The sequence below is a fragment of the Garra rufa genome, chromosome 5, assembly GCF_049309525.1.
Source record: "Garra rufa chromosome 5, GarRuf1.0, whole genome shotgun sequence".
NCBI lineage: Eukaryota > Metazoa > Chordata > Actinopteri > Cypriniformes > Cyprinidae > Garra > Garra rufa.
In genome coordinates, this window is record NC_133365.1 from 29,597,418 (window position 1) to 29,620,912 (window position 23,495).

Here is a 23,495-nt window from a genome sequence, read left to right on the forward strand (position 1 = left end):
GATTCTTATAGTAAAAATAAAAAAGTATGTTTTCTTTAACTTCCTCCTTTGTTTAACTTCGTTTTGCTCATTATGTCTATGCTGCCGGTCTGAGGCAAATCCCTCGAGGCAGACTCTAGTTCTGAGAGTAACGCTGATGTTTTAAGGGTCTTCTATGCCACTTTTCATAGTTTTTCCTCTGTCAACAGCAGGTGCACAGAGAAGTCCCTGAGGCCGTATCAACTACTGCCATCAAGGATGAATTAGCTTTCATATTCAAACCACTTATATTTTAATATGCCCTTGTAACTGTACTAATAGTTAATGTTCAGAACTAGGTCTTGAGGTGTCTGTCTCTCTCCAGGTGGCTGCTGAAGTTTTCTTATCTGAACTATTCCTGAGTCTGGCTCGGCTCTACGGCCTTCATACTTAAAACTCCCACTAACACACACATTTGTACACCCAGACAGACACAAATGCTTTCATTTAGGCACGGTCCTAAATCCCAGTCATTTTATATCTACAAAACAACATTAAGTCTTAGACTTAAATAAGAAGTTAGACGTCAAATAGTCTCAGCCTCAGGCGTCACGCCCACGGAACGTTGGCTAAACGTCTGATGCATATGGTACACTTAACTGGAAACACTTCAGGAATGTCGAAGTCGTGATCTGATTAGTTGAATTTAATCGGATATCCGGAACACGCGAGTGTCGCGTTTATTTTCGGTCCGCCGGGAAACAAAGCGCAGACTAATTTACTCGCGTTTTGCTAAAAGGTGCTTATGCAGACGTCGTTGTTGTTATACACATATGCGACGTTCGTGAACAAATTACTGACTTACTGCTTGTACTCCCTCTTCTTCGTTAACTTTCAATGCTTGTTATTTCAATGACTGACTTGTTGCATGCCAGTCTGTTGTTGTGGGGGCATTTCTACACCCCGAAACGTGACGCTGAACGAAACGAACTGTGATTGGTTGTTTGACATGTCGGTCAAACAGCCTTATGGGCGGGACTTGGCCAATTAAAGCTGCCATGAATTCCAGACCTTCAGCCGTCAGTCTGAAGGTCTGGCTACGCGAGACTAGACGTCAAAACACATACACCTGCATCTTTTTAGAGGTCAGAGCAAATCTACGCTTCTGATAAGGACATGTAAAGCAAATAAGGACAGAAACGTGCAGAGATAAGATTCACCAATGAGGTGATCACATGGACAACCACGACAGCACTTACGACAACAATGAACAAACTACTTGTGAAACTGTTCTGTTAATATAACATCCTGATGTTCTGTAATTTGAGTTGCTTAAGATTGGTTAAGGGACAAAACAACCCGTGCAAATCATTCTCTGACCTGGTCCAGCTCAGACACAATAACCCTGACAGAATATAAAAATACTCCTTCATGCACTCTCTCCCACTTTCGCTATCTGTATTTTCTTCCTTTGCCAAAACCACTACGATTGCTATGCAAGGCTACAGTGCCCTCCTACTCCCTCACTCACACACACACACACACACACACACACACACCTCAGCAGCTATCTTTTCATCAACACCACAATCATTTGTACAAAAACGTTTCATTTAGCTTAACAATTTCGTAATATAAAACTGTATTCTCATTTGGGTCAAATAAGACATAGTAAACATGGCCTGCTATAGTACTTGCCAATTTATCACTAAGCTGCAGTGTTCAACTTGAAGTTATGAAAGTAATGCAGTCTAGTAATGGAATGCAATATACTATAATGTACTGCAATGTAATATAATGTTACGAGCTACAAACGGATATGAGAATGAACTAAATGTGAAATGAATTGTGCTATTTAAGTCTGATTAAGTTACGTAAGGTCATTTCGACTCAACTTCAAAGGTCAATACGTAAATTCATTATCGCCCCCTTGTGTCCTTAAGTGGTTGCTACAGCAGGATAAACCATGAAATTCTGACTTAAACCGAGCTCTTAGAACACATTCGTTTGAGAAAAAAATATTTTTCTATACACGTTACATTTACACAACGACTGTTTGTGGTTAAATAACTGTCCTTATAAATAAACAAGCTCAAACAGGTCATGTTATATGAGATTCATATTCATTCCTTTGTGAGAACTCCTTTGAATCGCAATTTCCATTCAAGAGCATTTTGTCAATGAAATGGACTGTGGCCGCGGGTGCTCGCGCATCTCCGCTTCTTCGGGCTGCAGCGGATTTCAGTCACAGCAGTGCGAACATGTCGGGACATGCCTGTGTGTCCCCGTACGCAGCGCACTGTAGCGCACCGGGCAAATGTGCCAGTCAACAACTTCAACCACAAGCCTAACTGGACCGAATTTACCCCAAGCCACAGGATACGGTTACTTTAATGGGACAGAGAATTAAGTGACTGCTGAGATTTGCCCCTGCTGCAATGTAAGTGTGGATGAAACTGTCCCTAATAAGCGACTTTACAGGAGATTCATGATGTAGTAGCCGGTGCAGTGCTCTCTACTTTTGAATCGTAGCAGTGCGCCCTACTTATAGTTTAGTTTGACCACCTTTCTTTGTATTTTATGCCTCGGTTAGATTATTCCCAGCAGATCATTTAACGGAGGTATTTTTGTATTAGATAGCACCTCAATGTGCGCTCTCGCTTGATCTGTTTCTCTGTGTTCTCAAATCTAGAATGGATGGAAATGAATGGACATTCATCTTTATTATTGAACGAACGTAAATAGCTGACTATAGCCTATATTGCATGAAACTAGCGAAACTTTTTTCTTTTCTATTCTCTTTTATTAGATTTCGCTATAAATAATTAAATGGGCTGTAAATTCTATAGAGGCAATGTATAGCCTAATCTACTCTACAGATAAACTCTCTTGGATCCACTTATTAATTACGGACTGTGAAATGTTTACGCCGAATTCGTTTTTACAGATTCTGTTCAAGCAAATGTCTAATGTATAAAATGTTTTGGTACTTTGAAAATAGAAATATTAACATATTTATTTATTAAGCCTAAAACGACCCGTGTATCATGATCGTGTAAACCTTTGAGCCGTCCGCAGGTTTAGAAATATTTAGTTCTACTTATAGTTTTAGTATTTTTAAGAGGTGCATGTAAAAACAATAAGAAATAGATATATTTGATTTACATCTAGATAAATTTAACCTTGAGATTTGTGAGCTACTTGAGCTATCTCAATTCTCAAAAATCTGCTGATGTTTTCAAGTGTACATCAGTGTTGGGGAAAGTTACTTTTAAAAGTAATGCATTACAATATTGTGTTACTCCCTTAAAAAAAGTAACTAATACGCTACTTAATGACTTTTTATGGAAAGTAATGCATTGTTACTTTTGTGTTGCTTTTTAAATCTGGGCTGGGCTTGCTTGTTTGTTTTAAATATAAAAAGTTACATTATCAGGAAATGTAAAAGCCCTTTCACACTAACAGTGAAATAAATACACCTTAGTCTGACGGAAAAGTAAATTCACGGCTGTACAATAGAATGCAGAAGAAGAAAGTTCAACACTCTTCAGCAATAAAAAAATGAAACAAATGTTAGTTCATTTAAAGTAATTTTTTGCTTATTAGTATGGTTGAATTGGATCATCAAAGGTCAGCAGCAAAGACATTGGTTAATACAATGGGAAATAAATACATAAAGGATATTTGTGTTATTTAACATTTACGTATTACAGGTTTGCATCACATTTTTGCAGTTTGCTTTTTATTGTTTTTATTCATAACTGGTGTTACTTTTTTTGAAAAAGTAACTCAGATATTGTCTTGTAAATTAAGCTGTTTCCAGAAACCATACATTTGACAGCATTTTACAGCAAAATGGCATATAATTTTAAGTTAATTTACACTTTTTCCCTGTATATATTAAGGTAACTTGTTAACCATTGAGCAATTAAAAATTTTACTGGCAGCATGCAGTATTTTACATTCAAGCCTCATAGTATTTGAGTATTGGAAGTCCTTTGTTGTGTGCTGTATGTTATAATTTTTTTTCTCCTTCTCTTAGATATGGAATGGATTGTTCGATGGACGAGTATTATCACGGTGGACAATGTCACAAGTGCCCACAGTGTCCACCTGGCCAAGAATTGAAAGAGGTGAGAGAAAGAGAGCAAGATCGAGTGTATGTGTGTGTGTGTGTGAGTGAGCAAGAGAAATGCCCTGCTGTGTCTCCAAAATTTCAAATTTACTGTAAAGCAAACATTTGAAAAGTGTTCACCTTATTAATCAACATTTGCAAAGCCCTGAGGCTGTGTGCAGAAAACAACACCTATAACTAAGCATCAATCATTTTTAAATGCACATAGATGAGCTGGCATGTATACATTTCTGCGGTCAAAGTCAGCAACTCGACTATAACTGACTTTGTAAGACAATATACAAGCAGATGTTGTTATATTTGTAAACATTTGATTATGTGGTTAATGTTCATTCTGATGGAGATACATTTTCAACAAGCCTAAAGTTTGCTGGTCTTTGCTGTTGCTCAGTCAGTTTAGCTGGACAGCAAACTGCCCTCCCAGCCTGAAAAAAAACCAGCTGAAAACCCTTCTAAAACCCGGTCGGACAAAGCTGGAAGACTACCATCAAATCAGTCTATAGACTGGTTCAAGCAGTTTTTTCAACAAGTTAATTCAAAATATCCCATAGAAATTCTAATTTTGCCTTTTTAACAGGTTATTTTGTAGTAACTGATGGACTGTTGGCTTAGTAGTCATGGACATACAACCTAGGAATAAAATTCGTTTTTCATTTCTAATATCTAAGCTATTTACTAGATACATTCTTAATATTTTAGTGTAGAAAGTGTGTGTGTGTACCTGGTATTTATCACGTTATGGGGACCAAATGTCCCCACAAGGATAGTAATACCAGTAAATTTTGACCTTATGGGGACATTCTTTAGGTCCCCATAAGGAAACAGGCTTATAAGTCATGCAGAATTAGTTGGGTTTTTTTTTTGAGAACGTAAAAGTGTGCACAGTCTCCTGTGAGGGCTAGGTTTAGGTGTAGGGTAGGTGTAGGGCAATAGAAAATACGGTTTGTACAGTATAAAAACCATTACGCCTATGGAATGTCCCCATAAAACATAGAAACACAATGTGTGTGTGTGTGTGTGTGTGTGTGTGTGTGTGTGTGTGTGTGTGTGATCATTGAACTTTTTTGAAAATAAGGTATTCAGTAACTGACTAATAACCTTTTTTGCCGTTAAAGTGAAATTACTGAACCTAAACATTTAGGAATATAATAAAAATGCAAATTAACAAGAAAAACATCTCAAAAAAATCTTGAACAGACTTGGTGGTTTTTGCATCTGAACTTTTCATATATATGTCGTGGCCAAAAGTTTTGAGAATGACACAAATATTAGTTTTCACAAAGTTTGCTGCTAAACTGCTTTTAGATCTTTGTTTCAGTTGTTTCTGTGATGTACTGAAATATAATTACAAGCACTTCATACGTTTCAAAGGCTTTTATCGACAATTACATGACATTTATGCAAAGAGTCCGTATTTGCAGTGTTGGCCCTTCTTGTTCAGGACCTCTGCAATTCGACTGGGCATGCTCTCAATCAACTTCTGGGCCAAATCCTGACTGATAGCAACCCATTCTTTCATAATCACTTCTTGGAGTTTGTCAGAATTAGTGGGTTTTTGTTTGTCCACCCGCCTCTTGAGGATTGACCACAAGTTTTAAGATTTGTGGAGTTTCCAGGCCATGGAAATTTCAACGTTTTGGTCCCCGAGCCACTTAGTTATCACTTTTGACTTATGGCACGGTGCTCCATCGTGCTGGAAAATGCACTGTTCTTCACCAAACTGTTGTTGGATTGTTGGAAGAAGTTGCTGTTGGAGGGTGTTTTGGTACCATTCTTTATTCATGGCTGTGTTTTTGGGCAAAAATGTGAGTAAGACCACTCCCTTGGATGAGAAGCAACGCCACACACAAATGGTCTCAGGATGCTTTACTGTTGGCATGACACAGGACTGATGGTAGCGCTCACATTGTCTTCTCCGGACAAGCCTTTTTCCAGATGCCCCAAACAATTGGAAAGAGGCTTCATCAGAGAATATGACTTTGCCCCAGTCCTCAGCAGTCCATTCGTCATACTTTTTGCAGAAGATCAATCTGTCCCTGATGTTTTTTTTGGAGAGAAGTGGCTTCTTTGCTGCCCTTCTTGACACCAGGCCATCTTCCAAAAGTCTTGGCCTCACTGTGCGTGCAGATGCGCTCACACCTGCCTGCTGCCATTCCTGAGCAAGCTCTGCACTGGTGGCACTCTGATCCTGCAGCTGAATCCTCTTTAGGAGACGATCCTGGCGCTTGCTGGACTTTCTTGGATGCCCTGAAGCCTTCTTAATGCAGTGGAAAGTTTTTTTTGGGATTAAGTTAATTTTCATGGCAAAGAAGGACTATGCAATTCATCTGATCACTCTTCATAACATTCTGGAGTATATGCAAATTGCTATTATAAAAACTTAAGCAGCAACTTTTCCAACTTCCAATATTTATGTAATTCTCAAAACTTTTGGCCACGACTGTATATGTGTGTGTGTGTGTGTGTGTGTGTGTGTGTGTGTGTGTGTGTGTGTGCGATTCTATATAGCTAATGTGACTTTTTAACAATAATAACTGATGTTCATAAGTATATGTAATTTTACCTATAAATTATTATTAATTGCCTTTTTTTGGTAAAAAATGTATTTTAGGTTTGTTTTATGTACATGATAAATATATATGAAGACATGTTACAAATGTCCAAAGAAAACCCCAATTTGTGGACTATGTAAAGATGCTGTAGTATCACACCCCTGCCACTAGAGGTTTACATGTGACCTTAAATGACTTACAATCCGGGCTAGGTTACAAAAGCTGCGTTCTCAGAAGCACTTTGACACATCCAGTGTACTGATCATGTTACTGAATATGTTTGTGTGCGTGTGGGCTGTTAGGACTGCGGTTATGGTGTAGGAGTGTCGGCAGGGTGTGGAGTATGTGATGTTCGGTGGTATAAAGAAGACTGGGGTTCTCACCCTTGCACACTGTGCCAGAACTGCCGCAGACTCAACAGACACCAAATCAAGCGCTGCACACACACAGACAACGCAGTGTGCGGAAACTGCCTTCCTGGGTAGGATTTTCTCACACACACACACACACACACAAAACCATCCTTTATGAAACATGAGGTTTATAGCTGATTGTGATCAACCCACACACAACTAATTGCACCAGCTTTGAACATAAACCTTTATAGACTCACACACACCTGTATGTTTTTTTCAAACCAAATCCTTTTTTGTGTTTTCCAAACGGAAGTTTCTACAGCAAAATGCGACTGGATGGACTAGAAGATTTGGAATGCCTTCCATGTGGCCCTGCTCCCTTCAGAAACATACAGTGTAGCCGTGAGTACAACACTGAAAAATACAACTTACACCAGCATGACTGAGTCTGAGCACCGTGTCAAGTTAATAGTGTGTCTCCAGACCCCTGTGTTCTGTTCAGTTCTGTTGTGCTTTATCCAACTGTTTTTGAACAAAATGCATTTTATTTGCAGTGCATAAGCAGTGTTTCAGGGTTGGCCTGTGGTAAATATGACACTCAATCAGCCTAATTATACAGCGCCTCCTTAAAGCAATAGTCTGAAAATGAAAATTCTGTCATCATTTACTCACCCTCATGTTGTTCGAAATCTGTATGAGTTTCTTTGTACTGCACATAACAAAAGGAGGTCATTTGAATAAATATCTGTTTGGGTGAATTCAATAAAATGGCAGTACATGAAAGCACCTAAGAGTGTCAACAAAAAGTGTATAGTTTGATGATCATTTTGTAATTGCTCTGATCATTTCAAGTGAAAAACAATGTGACATTTAAGCGTTCTGTCTTATTTTGGACATACCAGTAAGGCTTGTTTCACACTAGATGCAAAAGCAGAGTGTAAGCAGCCAGATTTTTTTTAGCACCCAAGGAATAGCTCACCCAAAAGCTAATTCTGTCATCATTTACTCACCCTCATGTCATTTCAAACCTTTGAGTTTCTTTCTTCTGCTGAACCCAAAAGAAGATATTTTGAAGAATGTTGGTAATAAACAGTTGATAGAAAAAAAAATTAGAGATGCACCGAATGTTCGGCAACCGAAATTATTCAGCCGAATAAATCATACTGAACAATGACGTGATCAAATAGAGGCGCACACTAATGCAGCAAACATGTCGGCAGTGTGGAAGCATTTAAAACTTTCAGAGAAAGATGCAAAAATCATTACAAGCACCGACAGCACAAGACTGTTTAGTATTGCATCGCATGTCTTCCATGAGAAGAGAAAGGGGTGGTTGTTGCTGGTTACTGTATGATGAATGAAATCGCGAAATGGCCTTAAACCATTAGTAAATAAACTACAGGACATTATGTTGTCTAAAACACGCACAAATTGTATTTATTCTGACAGCGCTGCGCAAGCTCGTTAGCCAGGGTTCAAAGTCTAACGCGCGAGAGAAATCAGCGTGATGAGAATCATTCATAAATCTACTGCTGTCAGCAAAAAGTAGTACTGAGGCCTTCTTTTGCGGGTTTTCGCCAAAATAAAAATCAACATTCATAAATGTTAGTATTGTAATTTTACTGTTGTTCAAAAATAATGATAACAATCATTACAACAGCTCTAGTAATACATTTATTATAACAATCCCCTTTGCTCAGCAAGGCTGCATTATATTTGTACATTAAAAACACATGCCTGATTCAAGAAGGCCAAAGAATATTATTTAAGTTAAATTGTGCTTTGTTGGTAGGCTATAATGTCTACTAGAATGTTAAAAATGTTAAGTGTTAAATAAATATCTTTAAATTGTTGTTTCGTAAAATGTAAAAAGCAAATATTGTGTATTTATGTAATAGTAGAAAGAAATTGGCAAAATACATGGGGGGAAAACCATGTTCGGTAATCGCCCTTCAGCCTTCAGCCCAGTGTTTAATTTTGTTCGGCTTCGGCCAAGAATTTTCATTTCGGTGTATCCCTAAAAAATACTATGGAAGCCAGTGACTTTCATCAACTGTAGATGGCCCAGTAGATGGCAGGAATGTAATTTTTTTTGTGTGTGTGTTTTAATTGCAGAAACCAAAGGTAAACGTTGCATTTCTACCACTTAGCAGACTAGAATGTTTGGTGATTAATGGAATAGCGATGGGAGAAATTAAGCTTTTAAAAACTTCCAAATCATTTGAACTAGTTGCTTCGCAAAATGATTCACTCGCAGGAAATCTGCTGCCTCTCTTAACTGTCGAATACCAGGTAATTATCCCAATCAGGTAAAATCTATTTATGTGACGAAGGTAAAGCTAGCTCACAAACTATAGGTTGTAGTGACTAACAGTAATGACAGTAACTTGTGATTGATGCTAATGTGCTTTAGTAATTATAGTGTTGAGGAGGGGCCATTTGTGACCCTGGACCACAAAACCAGTCTTAAGTCGCTGGGGTATATTTGTAGCAATAGCCAAAAATACATTGTATGGGTCAAAATTATTGATTTTTCTTTTATGCCAAGGCCCACCCAAAAAATCCTGAACACAAAAAACTCCACTCTTGGTCTTCGTAACATGTTTTCAGCAATACATTTCTAAAATATATAATGTGTTTAAAAAACTATTCTTTGAAAAGAACACAAATTATACAGGCACTTAATATTTGAAGTCCATATAAAGGCTACGTGGACTTCAAATATTAAGTGTCTGTATAATTTGTGTTCTTTTATGAATATGTTATTAAGTTGTTTTTAGGCAGCACTTTGCTAATGAAATTAGAAACAATTATCACTATTAACAACTATCACTCTCCCTTTTTGATTATACATGCATGTTCATTAAAATTCACTGAATTCATTAAAATGTAACCTACATTATAAAACTGACCTGGGATCAGTTAAAACCATATTAGACACTGGTTTCAAAACCAAGGTTTGATACATACTGTGAACCACAGATTTAAAACAAAATATTCGCAAAGGTTTCGAAATCACCCATGGCACAAAAAAATACAGTTGCTTAAATATTGGGTTATTTTTCATCAAACTCAATCAGAACACTTTAAAATGATCAGCATGTACAGTTTTTGCTGACGCTCTTACTGTAAGTTAGTGCATTGGTGTTAAAAAGTCACAGCCATTACATAATTGAATTCACCAACCCAGATATTTATTAAATGTCCTCCTTTTTGATCCACAGAAGTAAGAAAGTCACACTGGTTTGGAACGCCGTAAGGGCATGAGTAAATGATGACTTGAAAATTACAATTTTCTTCTTTTTTTTTGCGAACAAAGACTGACTGACTGAAAATGTTCACAATCTGAAACACAAACTTATGTTAAAGCACTGTAAATAATTTGTACATACACATTGACCTTTTAATTTCATGCTAAAAGGGATAGTTCACCCAAAAATGAAAATTCTGTCATTAATTACTTAATTACCAAACCCATAAGACCTTTGTTCATCTTGGGAACACAAATTAAGATGTTTTTGATGAAATCCGAGAGCTTTCTGACTCTGCACAGACAACAATGCAGCTGAAACGTTCAAATGGCCCAGAAAGGTGTTAAGGACATTGTTAAAATAGTCCATGTGACATCAGTGGTTCAACCGTATTCTTATGAAGCTACGAGAATACTTTTTGTGCACAAAGAAAACTAAAATAACTTTATTCAAGAATTCCTTCTCTTCTGTGTCAGTCTTCGACAAGTGGTACGAGAGTACCACGACGCATGCATGTGGCAGTGCTGATGCAGGAGCCGGCATTCTGACATAGAACCCGGATGCACTGTGCTTTGTTTACAAGCAGAAGATGACACACGCTATACATAAAACAGTCATCATAAACATGTCTGAAAATTTCGACAGAGAGGATGACCTAGCCTTACTTATTTGAACCAGAATATACAGATGATGAACTAAGAGAGATGGACGTTCTATCTCAGAACACCAGCTCCTGCATCAGCAGCACCACACGCATGTGTCATAATACTCTCATAAATGATGGTGGAGACTGACAGAAGCTAAGAATTTGTTGAATAAAGTTATTTTTGTTAGCTTCATAAAAACAACTGATGTCACATGGATTATTTTATCAATGTCCTTGCTACCGTTCTGGGCCTGAGAACGTTTCAGTTGCGTTGCTGTCTACGCAGGATCAGAAAGCTCTTGGATTTAATTAAAAATATCTTCATTTTTGTTCTGAAGATGAACGAAAGTTTAACTGGTTTGGAACAATATGAGGGTGGGTAATTAATGACAGAATTTACATTTTTGTGTGAACTAACCCTTTAAGGACAAACTAAATTTTGGTACTCTCCTCACCCCTGCACGTACTCATTCTTTCCATGCTCTTATCTGTGCTTCAGTATTTTTACTCCTTTTCTCACTGTTTTATCTCTATTCTCTTTATTCTCTCAATGTGATTATGGGTGAAGTAAGAGGGAAGGTATTTATCCCGCACGGATCAGTCAATGCTCTTTGAAAGTACTCAGCATGGACTGAGGGTCGATCCTCCCTGAACCCACTCCATCATGCACTGACAGAGGTCTTTTAGCATTCTGCTGATCAGATACACTGCCAGCAACAGGAAGAGGGATGTTTAGAAAGAGGAAAGGGAAGGCAACAGAATAAGGCAGCTGCGGTTGTAGTGTGTTTTAAATTGAGAATCATTGAGATATTACTGAGCTGTTGATCCAGGATCATTTAGTTGATGTTTGCAGATTCTAAAATCTGTTGTGTTTTAAAAAGAATAGTTTACATTTTCATTCTTGTCATCTGAATAAATTGTGACCATCTTTTTTAAGCAACATTAAAGTAGTTAATTGGACTTGTGTGCTATATTCCAAGTCTCCTGAAGCCATACGATTTAAGTAAGGAAATATAGTTGTTACTGACTAATAATTTATACAGGTGGAGCTGGGGAGGTGGAGGGTTGCAGAGTAAGCACGCTGAAAGATGTTCTAGTGAATGCTAACTAGCAATTTAAATATGAACCAGCAAGCTCACTGGCTGTGTAAGGAACATGAACCAATCAGCTAGTGCCAAGTAGTTTAACGCAGTGAATATCATCAATTTGCTTTAAGCTGGGCACGCGATTTTTAAAAGTCCTTTAGGATTGTACTTGTGAGACTGTACAAACATGATGATCATGTCACACTGAGGGATCTCAGTTGTTATTAATGTCAGACTGTACAACAGTCAAGACGTCTTAAAGACAGGAAAACTTGTTCATAGTTTTATGTTATCAACCTATAAACGTTCAGTGACTGTGAGCTGCATTGCGAATGGGGCTGAAATGTCGGCTATTAAGAAAAGTATACAAACGGCGGCAATACCAACGTATTTAAGAAGAATAGTGTAACCAGCACTACACACCCATATGAAAACAGTGGCGCAACCGTTGTTTATCATAGCAAAGGCAACATATCAGATGAATTCTGGGAGCGGAGAATGAGAGCGCCAGAGATTATGGTGGATAGAAGAAATCTTTAGCATTAATTCTGATCATGGCTTGTCTTGAAAAACAAAGACAGTTTGACATTCATCTTAAAAGATGTCACACTGCAGGACTGTGTGCCAAATCTTCTGACACTGCCAGAATTTCGTCGGAGGTCAAATTTGATCGCAACAGCCATTAATCAGCTGTCTGTGAACATGTCAAACTAACAATCAAAGACTACAGATTTTAGCCTAGGATTACAGGATTTTTTTTCTGATTTCTTTCAAAATATGTGTCTCACATGGCCAAATCATGGCCAAAATCGCAGTGTTAGCCCGGCTTTAAAGACCCATAAGCCTGCGCCATCTGGAGTTTTAATGACAAAAATTGACATTTACTGAATTAAATTAAAGACAGAGTAAATAATAACTGGATTTATGAATGAAAGTTGATATTGCTTTCTAACTGATTTTTCTGTTTTTAGGAGGAGAAGAGAGTGGTGTGGCAAAAGCCCAGACCTCAGCACCTCCTATCCACAATGCATCCTCCATAGTGACCGCTTGTGGAGCAACAGCCGTATTAACAACAATCCTGTTTGCTATTGTGTGTGTCACCTACCAGACACGGTCTTCACTCAGGAAAACATGTAAACGTAAGAATATACATACACTGAATATACATACAAAAAAAAAATCCACTAAACCACTGAGTGTGAGTTAAAACATAAATGTAACATTTCATTTAAACTCTACTCTCAGGTTGTTTATCACCGGTCAGTAACAGTCACCATGACAGTGATGGAACTTCGTTTCCCATGACAACCCTACGCACAGTGATGCAGGATGCAGAAGTGGACACATCAAGTAAGTGTGCATAACAGGCTGTAAATTACAGCTTGATTACTGGCACAATGGCATGTGATGTAAAAATACACTATGCCACCTATACACCAGATGGCAAAACATCACCTTCAAAAAGCGATTCATGGCCTATTTAAAACCAACATCTCAGCATGACAATATGTTATTTCTAATAAGGGCCTGGTGCTGACACTGGTTAGCAGTGCTATCCCATTATCAGTTGTCATGAAAACTATGTCTGTCTGTGTTGTTTTGCACTGAAATGAGATTTAAAGGGGTCATGCAAATATTAATGTTTCTGAGGTTAGTTTATAAAGTTTGCAAAGTTTTTGCACCAAAGGTCCAAAAAAGTACAAAATGCTTGCCACTGAGCTTAATTTCAGGTATATTCTCTGAAAATAGGACTTGTTATCTGACACTTTGATTCTAAAGTAGGGCTGGGCGATATGGCTGAAAACTATATCACGATATCAGTGTTTCATATCGGTCGATATCGATAATTATTGATATTTTTATGACCCATTTAAAATAAGGACCAGGAGAAAAATATATTACACTCAAGCATTTTTATTTTAAACTTAACCTGCCTCTGATCATAATGCCCTCAGTTATTAAGACAGAAATGTCAACAACCATAGAAAACTCAAATAATTAAAATGTAAACATAAGTCTAAAGTCACAATATACACTTAATTATCTCTTAATCCTCAATTCAAACCCCATTCATTGTCGATGAAGTGAATGGTCAAGCTAATGTATGGCCCAGAAGTACGGCTTGACCACAGGTCAGAGGTTGTTGCAAAGTACTTGGCTGATTATATTTTTTTTCTGCACAGATTGCTGGTTGCCTGTAGCCAACATTACTTCTTTCCCGGTACTTTAGCCTATACTTTGTGTAATAACAAAAATATTTATTTAAGTGAAAAAATAAGTCCAAAACTTTCAACATTTTGAACAATAGGGCCTTACAATCTTTTTTTTTTTTTTTCAGAAATTCTTGTTTTAATTTTTCTGATAATCAAATGAAAGCAAAATCACAGATTTATTTTTAAAAATAAAAATAAACGGAGCTTTACTGTTAAAATTAATACATAGAAGAAAAATTATATTCAGTTAAAAAAAGGTTTAATAATAATAGTCTTTTTTCAACAATTAAGTGGTGACTCTTTATTTTATTTTTTATCATATATATTGTTTTATGTAAATTATTTAAATGTGAACATATAAACACCTACATTATACTGTACAGTAATACAAGACTAATATTGTTCTGTTACATGTTAAACCGTACTTTTATTTTGACAGGTTGCCGTGAAGTTTCAGTGTGTAATACAGTATGAATGATGCTAGTTTCACTAATGAAACGGTAAAATTGACAAAAAGTGACACTCACAGCAGCTTTGGAGATGTATTTATTGGAGTTTGTCTGTTCATGTGAGATGCAAATGACAAAAATTAGCGGGAGCGTCACGTGTGCAGTATGCGTGTAGTGAAAATAAAACGCGTCTCCTCCATTCATTAACGTTAGAGGCAAACGGAACATGCAGGATTCTTATTGAAACGGTCTTTTTGCATTTCAGTTTTCACAGACACTAGTCCATATCGAGATCTGAATTAATTAACAGACCAACTTTTGATTTATTGTTCCAAAAATCGACGAATTCCGCGGCATTCCGCCCTATAGTAAAGTCCGTTTTTATGAATGGAGTCCGCGATCCCGTCTGTGAGGAGACATTGTAAACGCGCGATCATGTAGAGACAGAAATCACATGCCGTCGTGTAAATAAAATAAATAACATAAGGCTATTTAGTTTGTTTAATACAACAACATGGACCCGTTCTGTAGGAAAGATAACCTTAACTTCTATTGTGATCTGGCGCTATGAACTGAACGTTAAAGGGGGGCTGGGCGGGCCGACGAAATATCGAACGTTTTATCGAACACATTTTTTATTGATATCGATCTCTTGTCTATCGCGATATATATCGTTATCGTTTTATCGCCCAGCCCTATTCTAAAGTAATTTATCTTGTTTTATAAGATATTTTTAAAAAGAGAAGGAAAGACGATGCATTACGATCCAGAGGTGTAAACATTTGAACAGAATGAAGATGTGTACATTTTTTCTTATTTTGTCTAAATATCATATATTTTTTTATTTAGTACTGCCCTTCAGAAACTACGAAGATGCTTACATGTTTTCCAGAAGATAAAATAAGTTAAATTTACCCTGATCTTTAAATTCAAAAGTTTCTTCAGTCGTAAAGAAATTATGTTTTCTAAGGAAAACATTTTATGATTTCTCTGGACTTCTATGGTGCCCCCGAGTTTGAACTTCCAAAATGCAGTTTAAATGCACCTTCAAAGGGCTCTAAATGATCCCAGCCGAGGGAGAAGGGTCTTATCTAGCAAAATGATTGGTTATTTTCTAAAAACATTTACAATTTATATACTTTTTAATCTCTACACAGAGTACACACAGAGCTAGACAAGATGAGCATTTGAGGTTAAAAAGTCTATAAATTGTTTTTAGAAAGCTTTTTAGAAAATAACAGATCGTTTGGCTAGATAAGACCCTTCTTTCCTCGGCTGTGATCATTTAGAGGCATTTGAAGCTGCATTTTGGAGGTTCAAACTCGGGGGCACCATAGAAGTCAATTATATGGAGAGAAATCCTGAAATATTTTCAGCAAAAACATAATTTCCTTACGACTAAAGAAAGAAAGACATGAACATCTTGGATGACAAAGGGGTGAGTACATTATCTGTACATTTTTGTTCTGAAAGTGAACTACTCACTACTACTAAACTACTAAAATTAGACGAGTAAACAAAATGCAGTACTTATTAAAAGAATCATCCTTTTATTTAAATATACAAACACAAAAACCACTGTTAACAGGTTAATGTAATGTTTCCCATGCCATGACTATAGTAAAATAACGGCAAATAACTGCCTTAAGTTAATACGATGTCGATATTTCATGATTTGAATATCACGGTTATCGTCAATACCGGTATATCGCGACACCCCTAATTCAGAATAGAAAAAATTAAAAATAACTTGAATTTTGTATGACCCCTATTTTGGTAAAATAACTAACAATTTGCAGATTCTGCGAGGTGTTATGTAAACTTTTGACCTCAACTTTATAGCACCAAAGTACAGTTATAAGTTATAAGTACAGTGTATGTTTTTGTATGTGTATTTAAAAGAGAGAAAGTGAGAGATGCAATGATTGTGTTCCTGACTTGTGTGGTTTGTGTCCTGAAAGATTCTTGCCTGCAATTGAAGGACCCCTGCACGCTTCATGACATCACCACGACCACAATGACCTCTGATCTTGGCCTGCATGGGTGTGAGGTTCTTCCTCTGGTGCGAACCTCGGCCCGCACTGATCCTGCAACGGGAGTTGCTATGCAGGCAACAGAAATGCCCGAAGTTTCTTCTTCAGACTCTGCCCCCTCCCACCAGCATGTCATTCTCACTCTGGTAGGAGGACAGTCTACAGTAAGGCCCTGCTGTGCCGTAGAGCAACGGACAGCCTGGGGGCTTCATGCTCCGGTAGAGTGCACTGAACTGGACCTTCAGCATCTCTCCAATGCCCCGGAGCTGCAGACATTCAGACCTACAGACTTTATAGCCAGGAATATCCCACAGTACCCTCAGACCTGATTTTGCAGGACCTGGAGAGAAAAAGCGAGAAGGCTACTGTAAGTGTCTGAGGTTTCTGCAATGTGAGAAACAGGTGCTTATTAGGAGAAAGGCATTATAAGCCTCTCAGTAGGATAAGCTTCAGTTTTTACAAGTCACACATTTGGTAGAGTACATTGATTCAGTATATTCTGAAGTTGCAATGAACAGAAGAACTTCAGTACTGTGATGTACATCTAAATTAACTGGATTATCAAAATATGAAAAAAAATTGTAGAGTGGGACTATTTTCATTTAATTCTGACTTTAAATGAACATCACTTATTTACATTTAAGGAATAATGCACCCAGAGTTAAAATTCTGTCAGTATTTACTCACTTTCATGTCAGTCCAAACTTGTAAGCTATTATAATGTCAGAATTTTAATTGAGAAAGTGCTGCACTAAAATAGTTTTAACAGCTGAGGGTAAATAAATGATGACAGAATTCTAATTTTTGTATGAACTACACTGCCATTCAAAGGTTTGGGATCAGTAAGATTTTTATTTTTCCCAAATTAATACATTAAAAGGGATAGTTCACAATCATAAAGCCAGATCTGCCATTTTGTCTGACAATCAAATCAGACAGGAGAGTACATTAACTTTGGTGGACTTAAATCTGAAAAACTGTGTATAAATCTATTTCCGCGGTTTAAGTAAAATACATTCCGATGTTCATTCATGTTTATTTTGTACTTTAAAAATTTTCACTTCCAGAACAAAAATTTACAGATATTTACTCACCACCTTGTCATCCAAGATGTTCATGTCTTTCTTTCTTCAGTCATAAAGAAATTATGTTTTTTTGAGGAAAACAACTCCATATAGTGGACTTCTATGGTGCCTCTGAGTTTGAACTTCCAAAATAATTTTTTTTTTCCTCTCAACCAACCTCTGTTTTGGATCTGCACAAACTGCATTGCAATTAGTGGTGTGTGATATGACGATTTTTGATGGTGGGCAATTAAAAGGTCTCCACAATCTGCTTTTGAAGAAAAATTTATTTTACTGTTTCGTGCTACAGCGCACATTCACATCAAATGATAACTCAACGGCCGAGTTCCACTCACGCAGGAGCGTAATTTCCACTGAGGACATGCTTTTCAAAATCCCTTTTGTGTCCTCCCACTTTCAAATGGTTTTATTAAAGTAATCGCTCGTATTGTAGAATGCACGCTCAGCGCCGGCGAGTTTCGCGCGATAGTTAAAACGAAACCAAAAGTAAAACGTGCACGCGCATTTAAAAGCAATTTTAATACCCCACATTTTAGAGAGTGACTTACCAATGCGCGTAAATTAGGCTACATAAAATATCTAGGCTGTTATTAGTATGTGGTCTATAATAAGGTGTGTGGTTGTCTATAGCTCTGTATCATATAGCGCTGTACCTTTAAAAGAGAAAATAATCATCTTGTTCATGTACTCATATTTTCATTCATTCTTGTCCCTTGTTTAAGGCGTAAAATAAATATATAAAAAAGGCAATCAGAATCGGCCAAGAAGAATCAAGATTGGCACATTACTAAAAATAATTTGGGTGCTCCTAAATTTTTCTTGGTGCTCCTAACTTTTTGAAGTTGGGAGCACCAGTGCTACCAAGTAAAAAAGTTAATTTCGAGCCCTGAAAATGTAATTTAAATGCATCTTCAAAGTGCTCTAAACAATCCCAACCAAGGAAGAAGAGTCTTGTCTAGCGAACCGATCTTCTTCTTCTTCTTCTTCTTTACTTTATTTATAAAGCACTTTACAACTGCACATGCAGACCAAAGTGCTGTACAATCAGCATCTTAAAACAAACACATAACAACAACACAAAAACAACATGCAACTTAAAATACAAATACTAGCCCAACCTCTCAAAAGGCTAATGACAAGAAATAATTTTTAACACTAACTTTAAATACATTCAAAGAAGTGATCTCTCTTAGTTCAAGAGGCAGACTATTCCAGAGCTTTGGACCCGCTACAGCAAAAGCCTGATCGCCTTTAGACTTTAAATGAGTTTGAGGAACAGAAAGCAAAAACTTATTATTTGACCTTAAAGACCTAGGTGCTTGGTGAAGAGCAATAAGCTCAGATACATAAGCAGGAGCTATTCCATGCACTGATTTAAAAACATACAGCAGAGTTTTATGTTTTATCCTAAAATCCACTGGAAGCCACCTGAGAGAAGATAAGATAGGAGAAATATGATGACTTTTCTTAGCACCCACTAACAACCGTGCCGCCGCATTCTGAACTAATTGCAAACGTGATATAGTAGTCTGACTGGACCCTACAAACAAAACATTGCAATAGTCAAGACGGGACATAACAAAGGCGTTAATAACTTTTTCTAAATCTTTCATCGACAGAATAGGCTTTAAACGTGCAATAGTCCTAATCTAGAAAAAGCAACTCTTAACCACGGCATTAATCTGCTTATCAAATTTCAGATCTCGATCAAACACAACACCTAGGTTTTTTACTTGGTCATGGCAATAGTCTGACCATGTGCCCAAATAATTAACAACATCAAAGCTTCCTCTGGCAGGTCCAAAAAGCATAATCTCAGTTTTACTCTGGTTTAATTGAACCAGATTATGAGTCATCCAATTTTTAACCTCTTCCAGACATGCTAACAGTGAGTTAGCACCACAATTCTCTCCCACTTTCAAAGGGAGATAAATTTGTGTATCATCGGCATACAAATGGTAAGACATGCCATATTTTTTAAAAATCGAACCCAAGGGCAACATGTACAAGGAAAATAAAATTGGGCCAATAACAGAACCCTGAGGAACCCCACATGTAACGGGTACCGCTGATGAGACAAAGTTGCCATACTTCACTGAAAATGCTCTATCTGAAAGATAGGACTTGAACCACTTTAAAACTGTCCCACCTATTCCTACCAATTCGGAGAGCCGCTTTATAAGAATAGCATGGTCTATAGTATCAAAAGCCGCAGTTAAGTCCAGTAAAATTAGAGCTGCAACATTACCTGCATCTCGAATTAAACGCAGATCATTAACAACTCTCAAGAGTGCAGATTCCGTATAGCCTGCCCTAAAACCAGACTGAAATTTATCTAAGATCTCATGTTTACTTAAAAATGACATCAACTGTGCATGAACCACCTTCTCTAAAACCTTAGAAAGACAAGGAAGTTTTGAGATGGGCCGGTAATTCTTCAATTCACACGGGTCCAAATTATGTTTTTTAAGAAGTGGCTGAATGACCGCTTGCTTAAGGGCCGTTGGAACAATCCCATTATGAAGACTACTGTTAAGAATAGAAGCAATACTTGGCCCAACACAATCCACTACTTCCTTGAGCAGGCGTAAAGGAACCACATTACAATCATCAGATGTAGGCTTCATATGAATAATGATATCTTTAATTTGCGCCACTGACACCTGATCAAAGATGCAAAAACTCTTGACCCTGTCTGTCAACAGCACAGTCTCACCCGGCAGTATGTGAAAACTGGATCTGATCTTCTCTACTTTTTCCATAAAAAATGATAGAAACATTTCACAGGTTTCCGATGAGGGAGTTAAGGCAGAACTGCCAATTGGTTTTAGAAGTCTATTCTGTTATTTTCTAAAAAAAAAAAAAAAAAAAAGCAAAAACAAAATTTATATATGTTTTAACCTCACATGCTCGACTTGTCTAGCACTGCGTGTATTCCAGCTCCCATTTCATTTTCTCCTCCAACTTCAAAATAGATTGCTGCAGAAGTACCGTTTATGTGTACAAAGTGAACATGCAAATAAGATCAAATGCCCTTTACAAAAAAGGCTAAAACAGTGATGTTGGATGGAGGAGAACATGAGATGGGAGTTTTTCGACATACCCTAACTGTCTTGAACTGGAATACACAGAGTACAGAGCTAACCAAGACGAGCATTTGAGGTTAAAAAGAACCACTAGAAGTCCACTATATGGAGGGAAATCCTGAAATGTTTTCCTCAAAAAACTAAATTTCTTTACGACTGAAGAAAGAAAGACATGAACATCTTAGATGACAAAGGGGTGAGTAAATTATCTGTACATTTTTGTTTTGGAAGTTAACTTCTCTTTTAAGTAAATATGAAAAGACTATCAGTTTACGTGCCATTTGAACTGAGGCAATACAGTGATCTGTCACGATACATTCAAGAGCCACAAAACGGTATTTATTGGTTGAATTTCTTAAAAACAAGCCTGCTCTCTTTTGTCTGTCGGCATGTTGTCAGTTTCCTTTTTGTTTCCTCGATGTATTTTTCACTGCATGACAACATGATGTGTAGTGTGAGAGCAGCATTGTTTGTCAGACATAGCAACAGTAGCTAAGGGGGTGTGTCTTTACTAAAGGGGTTAGTTGGACTTCAAAAAATCAACAGCCATTGACTGCCATTATAAAGCTTGAAAGAGACAGGACATTTTTTTATATAACTCTAATTGTATCGTCTGAACCAATAAAGTCATATACACCTAGGATGATTTAAATGGTTAGTTCACTCTCATGTTGTTCCAAACCCATAAGACCTTTGTTTATCTTCTGAACACAAATTAAGATATTTTGATGAAATGCCTAAGGTCTCTGACCCTCCCATAGACAGCAAGGGTACATTAAGCTATTAAAACCTATTGATCTGGGTTATCAGGGTACTCTTGTGAAGTCCACAAGTGACACAGTAAAGATGAAAATGTGAAATAAAGTCATTATTTTTGTTTTCTTTGTGCAAAAAAATTATTCCTGTAGCTTTGTCAAATTAGAACCAATGTCACATGGACTACTTTGTCGATCATCTTGGTACTTTTCTGGGCCTTGAACACGGCAGTACCCTTGCTGTCTATGGGAGGGTCAAAAAGTGCTTGGATTTCATCAAAAATATCTTAAACTGTGTTCTGAAAGTGAAAGAAGGTCTTACGGGTTTGGAACAACATAAGCGTGAGTAATTAATGACAGAATTTTCATTTTTGGGGGAACTAAGCTTTTAAAGGTGTAGATCACTTTCAGAACAAAAATTTACAGATAATGTACTCACCCCCTTGTCATCCAAGATGTTCATGTCTTTCTTTCTTCAGTCGTAAGGAAATTGTCTCTTGAGGAAAACATTTCAGGATTTCTCTCTATATAATGGACTTCTATGGTGCCCCCGAGTTTGAACTTCCAAAATTCAGCTTCAAAAGGCTCTAAACGATCACAGCCGAGGAAAGAAGGGTCTTATCTAGCAAAACGTTGGGTTATTTTCTAAAAAACAAAAAAAATTACAATTTATATACTTTTTAACCTCAAATGCTCGTCTTGTCTAGCTCGGCAAGGCGAGCGTTTGAGATTAAAAAGTATAGAAGTTGTAAATGTTTTTAGAAAATAACCGATCGTTTTGCTAGATAAGGCCCTTCTTCCTAGGCTGGGATCATTTAGAGCCTTTTGAAGCTGGATTTAAACTGCATTTCGGAAGTTTAAACTCTGGGGCACCATAGAAGTCCATTATATGGAGATAAATCCTGAAATGTTTTCCTCAAAAAACACCATTTCTTTACGACTGAAGAAAGAAAGACATGAACATCTTGGATGAAAAGGGGGTGAGAACATTATCTGTAAATTTTTGTTCTGAAAGTGAACTACTCCTTTAAAGGTGTGTAAATTATGAGGTTTTTTTTATTTTTGGGTGAACTATCCCTTTAATGAATAAATAAAATAAAAATGATTTTTTTGTGGATTCTAAATTAGTTAATAAAGTTTAGAATCCACAAAAATATTAAGCCAACATTGATTTCAACAACGATAATAATAAGAAATGTTTCTTGAACACCAAATCAGCATATTAGAATTAATTTGTGAGGGATCAGGTGACACTGAAGACTGGAATAATGACTGTTGAGAATTACTTAGCCAGCTTTGCCATCACAGAAATAACTTACATTTTAAAATATATATAAAAAGAAAAGTTATTTTTGATCAAATAAATGCCACCTTGGTGAGCATGACTTCTTTCCAAAACATTAAGAACCCAAACGTCTGAATATTAGTGTATCCTTTTAAATTATAAGTTGAGTATGTCTCCGCTCAACATACTGTAAGCTCACTTCTGGTGTCTATAGTGAAAGCCCAGGAAATTAATCATATCCTCCTAAAGCTGAAAACGGTTCATGATGCGGGTCATGTTTTTTATTGGTCTGAAGTTCTGAACATGTTTACAGCTTCAAGTGCTCAGTTATAACAGCTATATTCGATCGGCTACAAAACCCATAACTGGAGTTTATGAAGATTGATTTTGCTAATCACTGGATTTGTAACTAACACTATGAGTACTATTACTGACGACAGCCTTATAGTACCTGATTTACTCTGTACTTTGCTAAATCTTTTCCATTTCTGGACTTAAGGGTAGTATGCTGCCAAAGCAAACCAAACTGGCTTATGCCTAAGCTGTGCCACATTACAAGGCTTTGACTCTGCATTACTACTAAAAACCAGCAAAACATAAAAAAAG

The 23,495-nt window shown here is 37.0% G+C and overlaps 1 protein-coding gene across 1 annotated transcript; it reads left to right on the forward strand.

Moving 5' to 3' along the window:
• Nucleotides 1-2,274: 2,274 nt before the first annotated feature.
• On the forward strand, nt 2,275-17,395 carry eda2r (ectodysplasin A2 receptor). Its single transcript, XM_073841458.1, has 7 exons — nt 2,275-2,398; nt 4,001-4,091; nt 6,948-7,126; nt 7,315-7,403; nt 12,955-13,122; nt 13,229-13,333; nt 16,607-17,395. Exons 2-7 carry the CDS (start codon nt 4,008-4,010, stop codon nt 17,005-17,007), a joined length of 1,026 nt encoding a protein of 341 aa, XP_073697559.1. The 5' UTR covers nt 2,275-2,398; nt 4,001-4,007; the 3' UTR covers nt 17,008-17,395.
• The last annotated feature ends 6,100 nt before the right edge of the window (nt 17,396-23,495 follow it).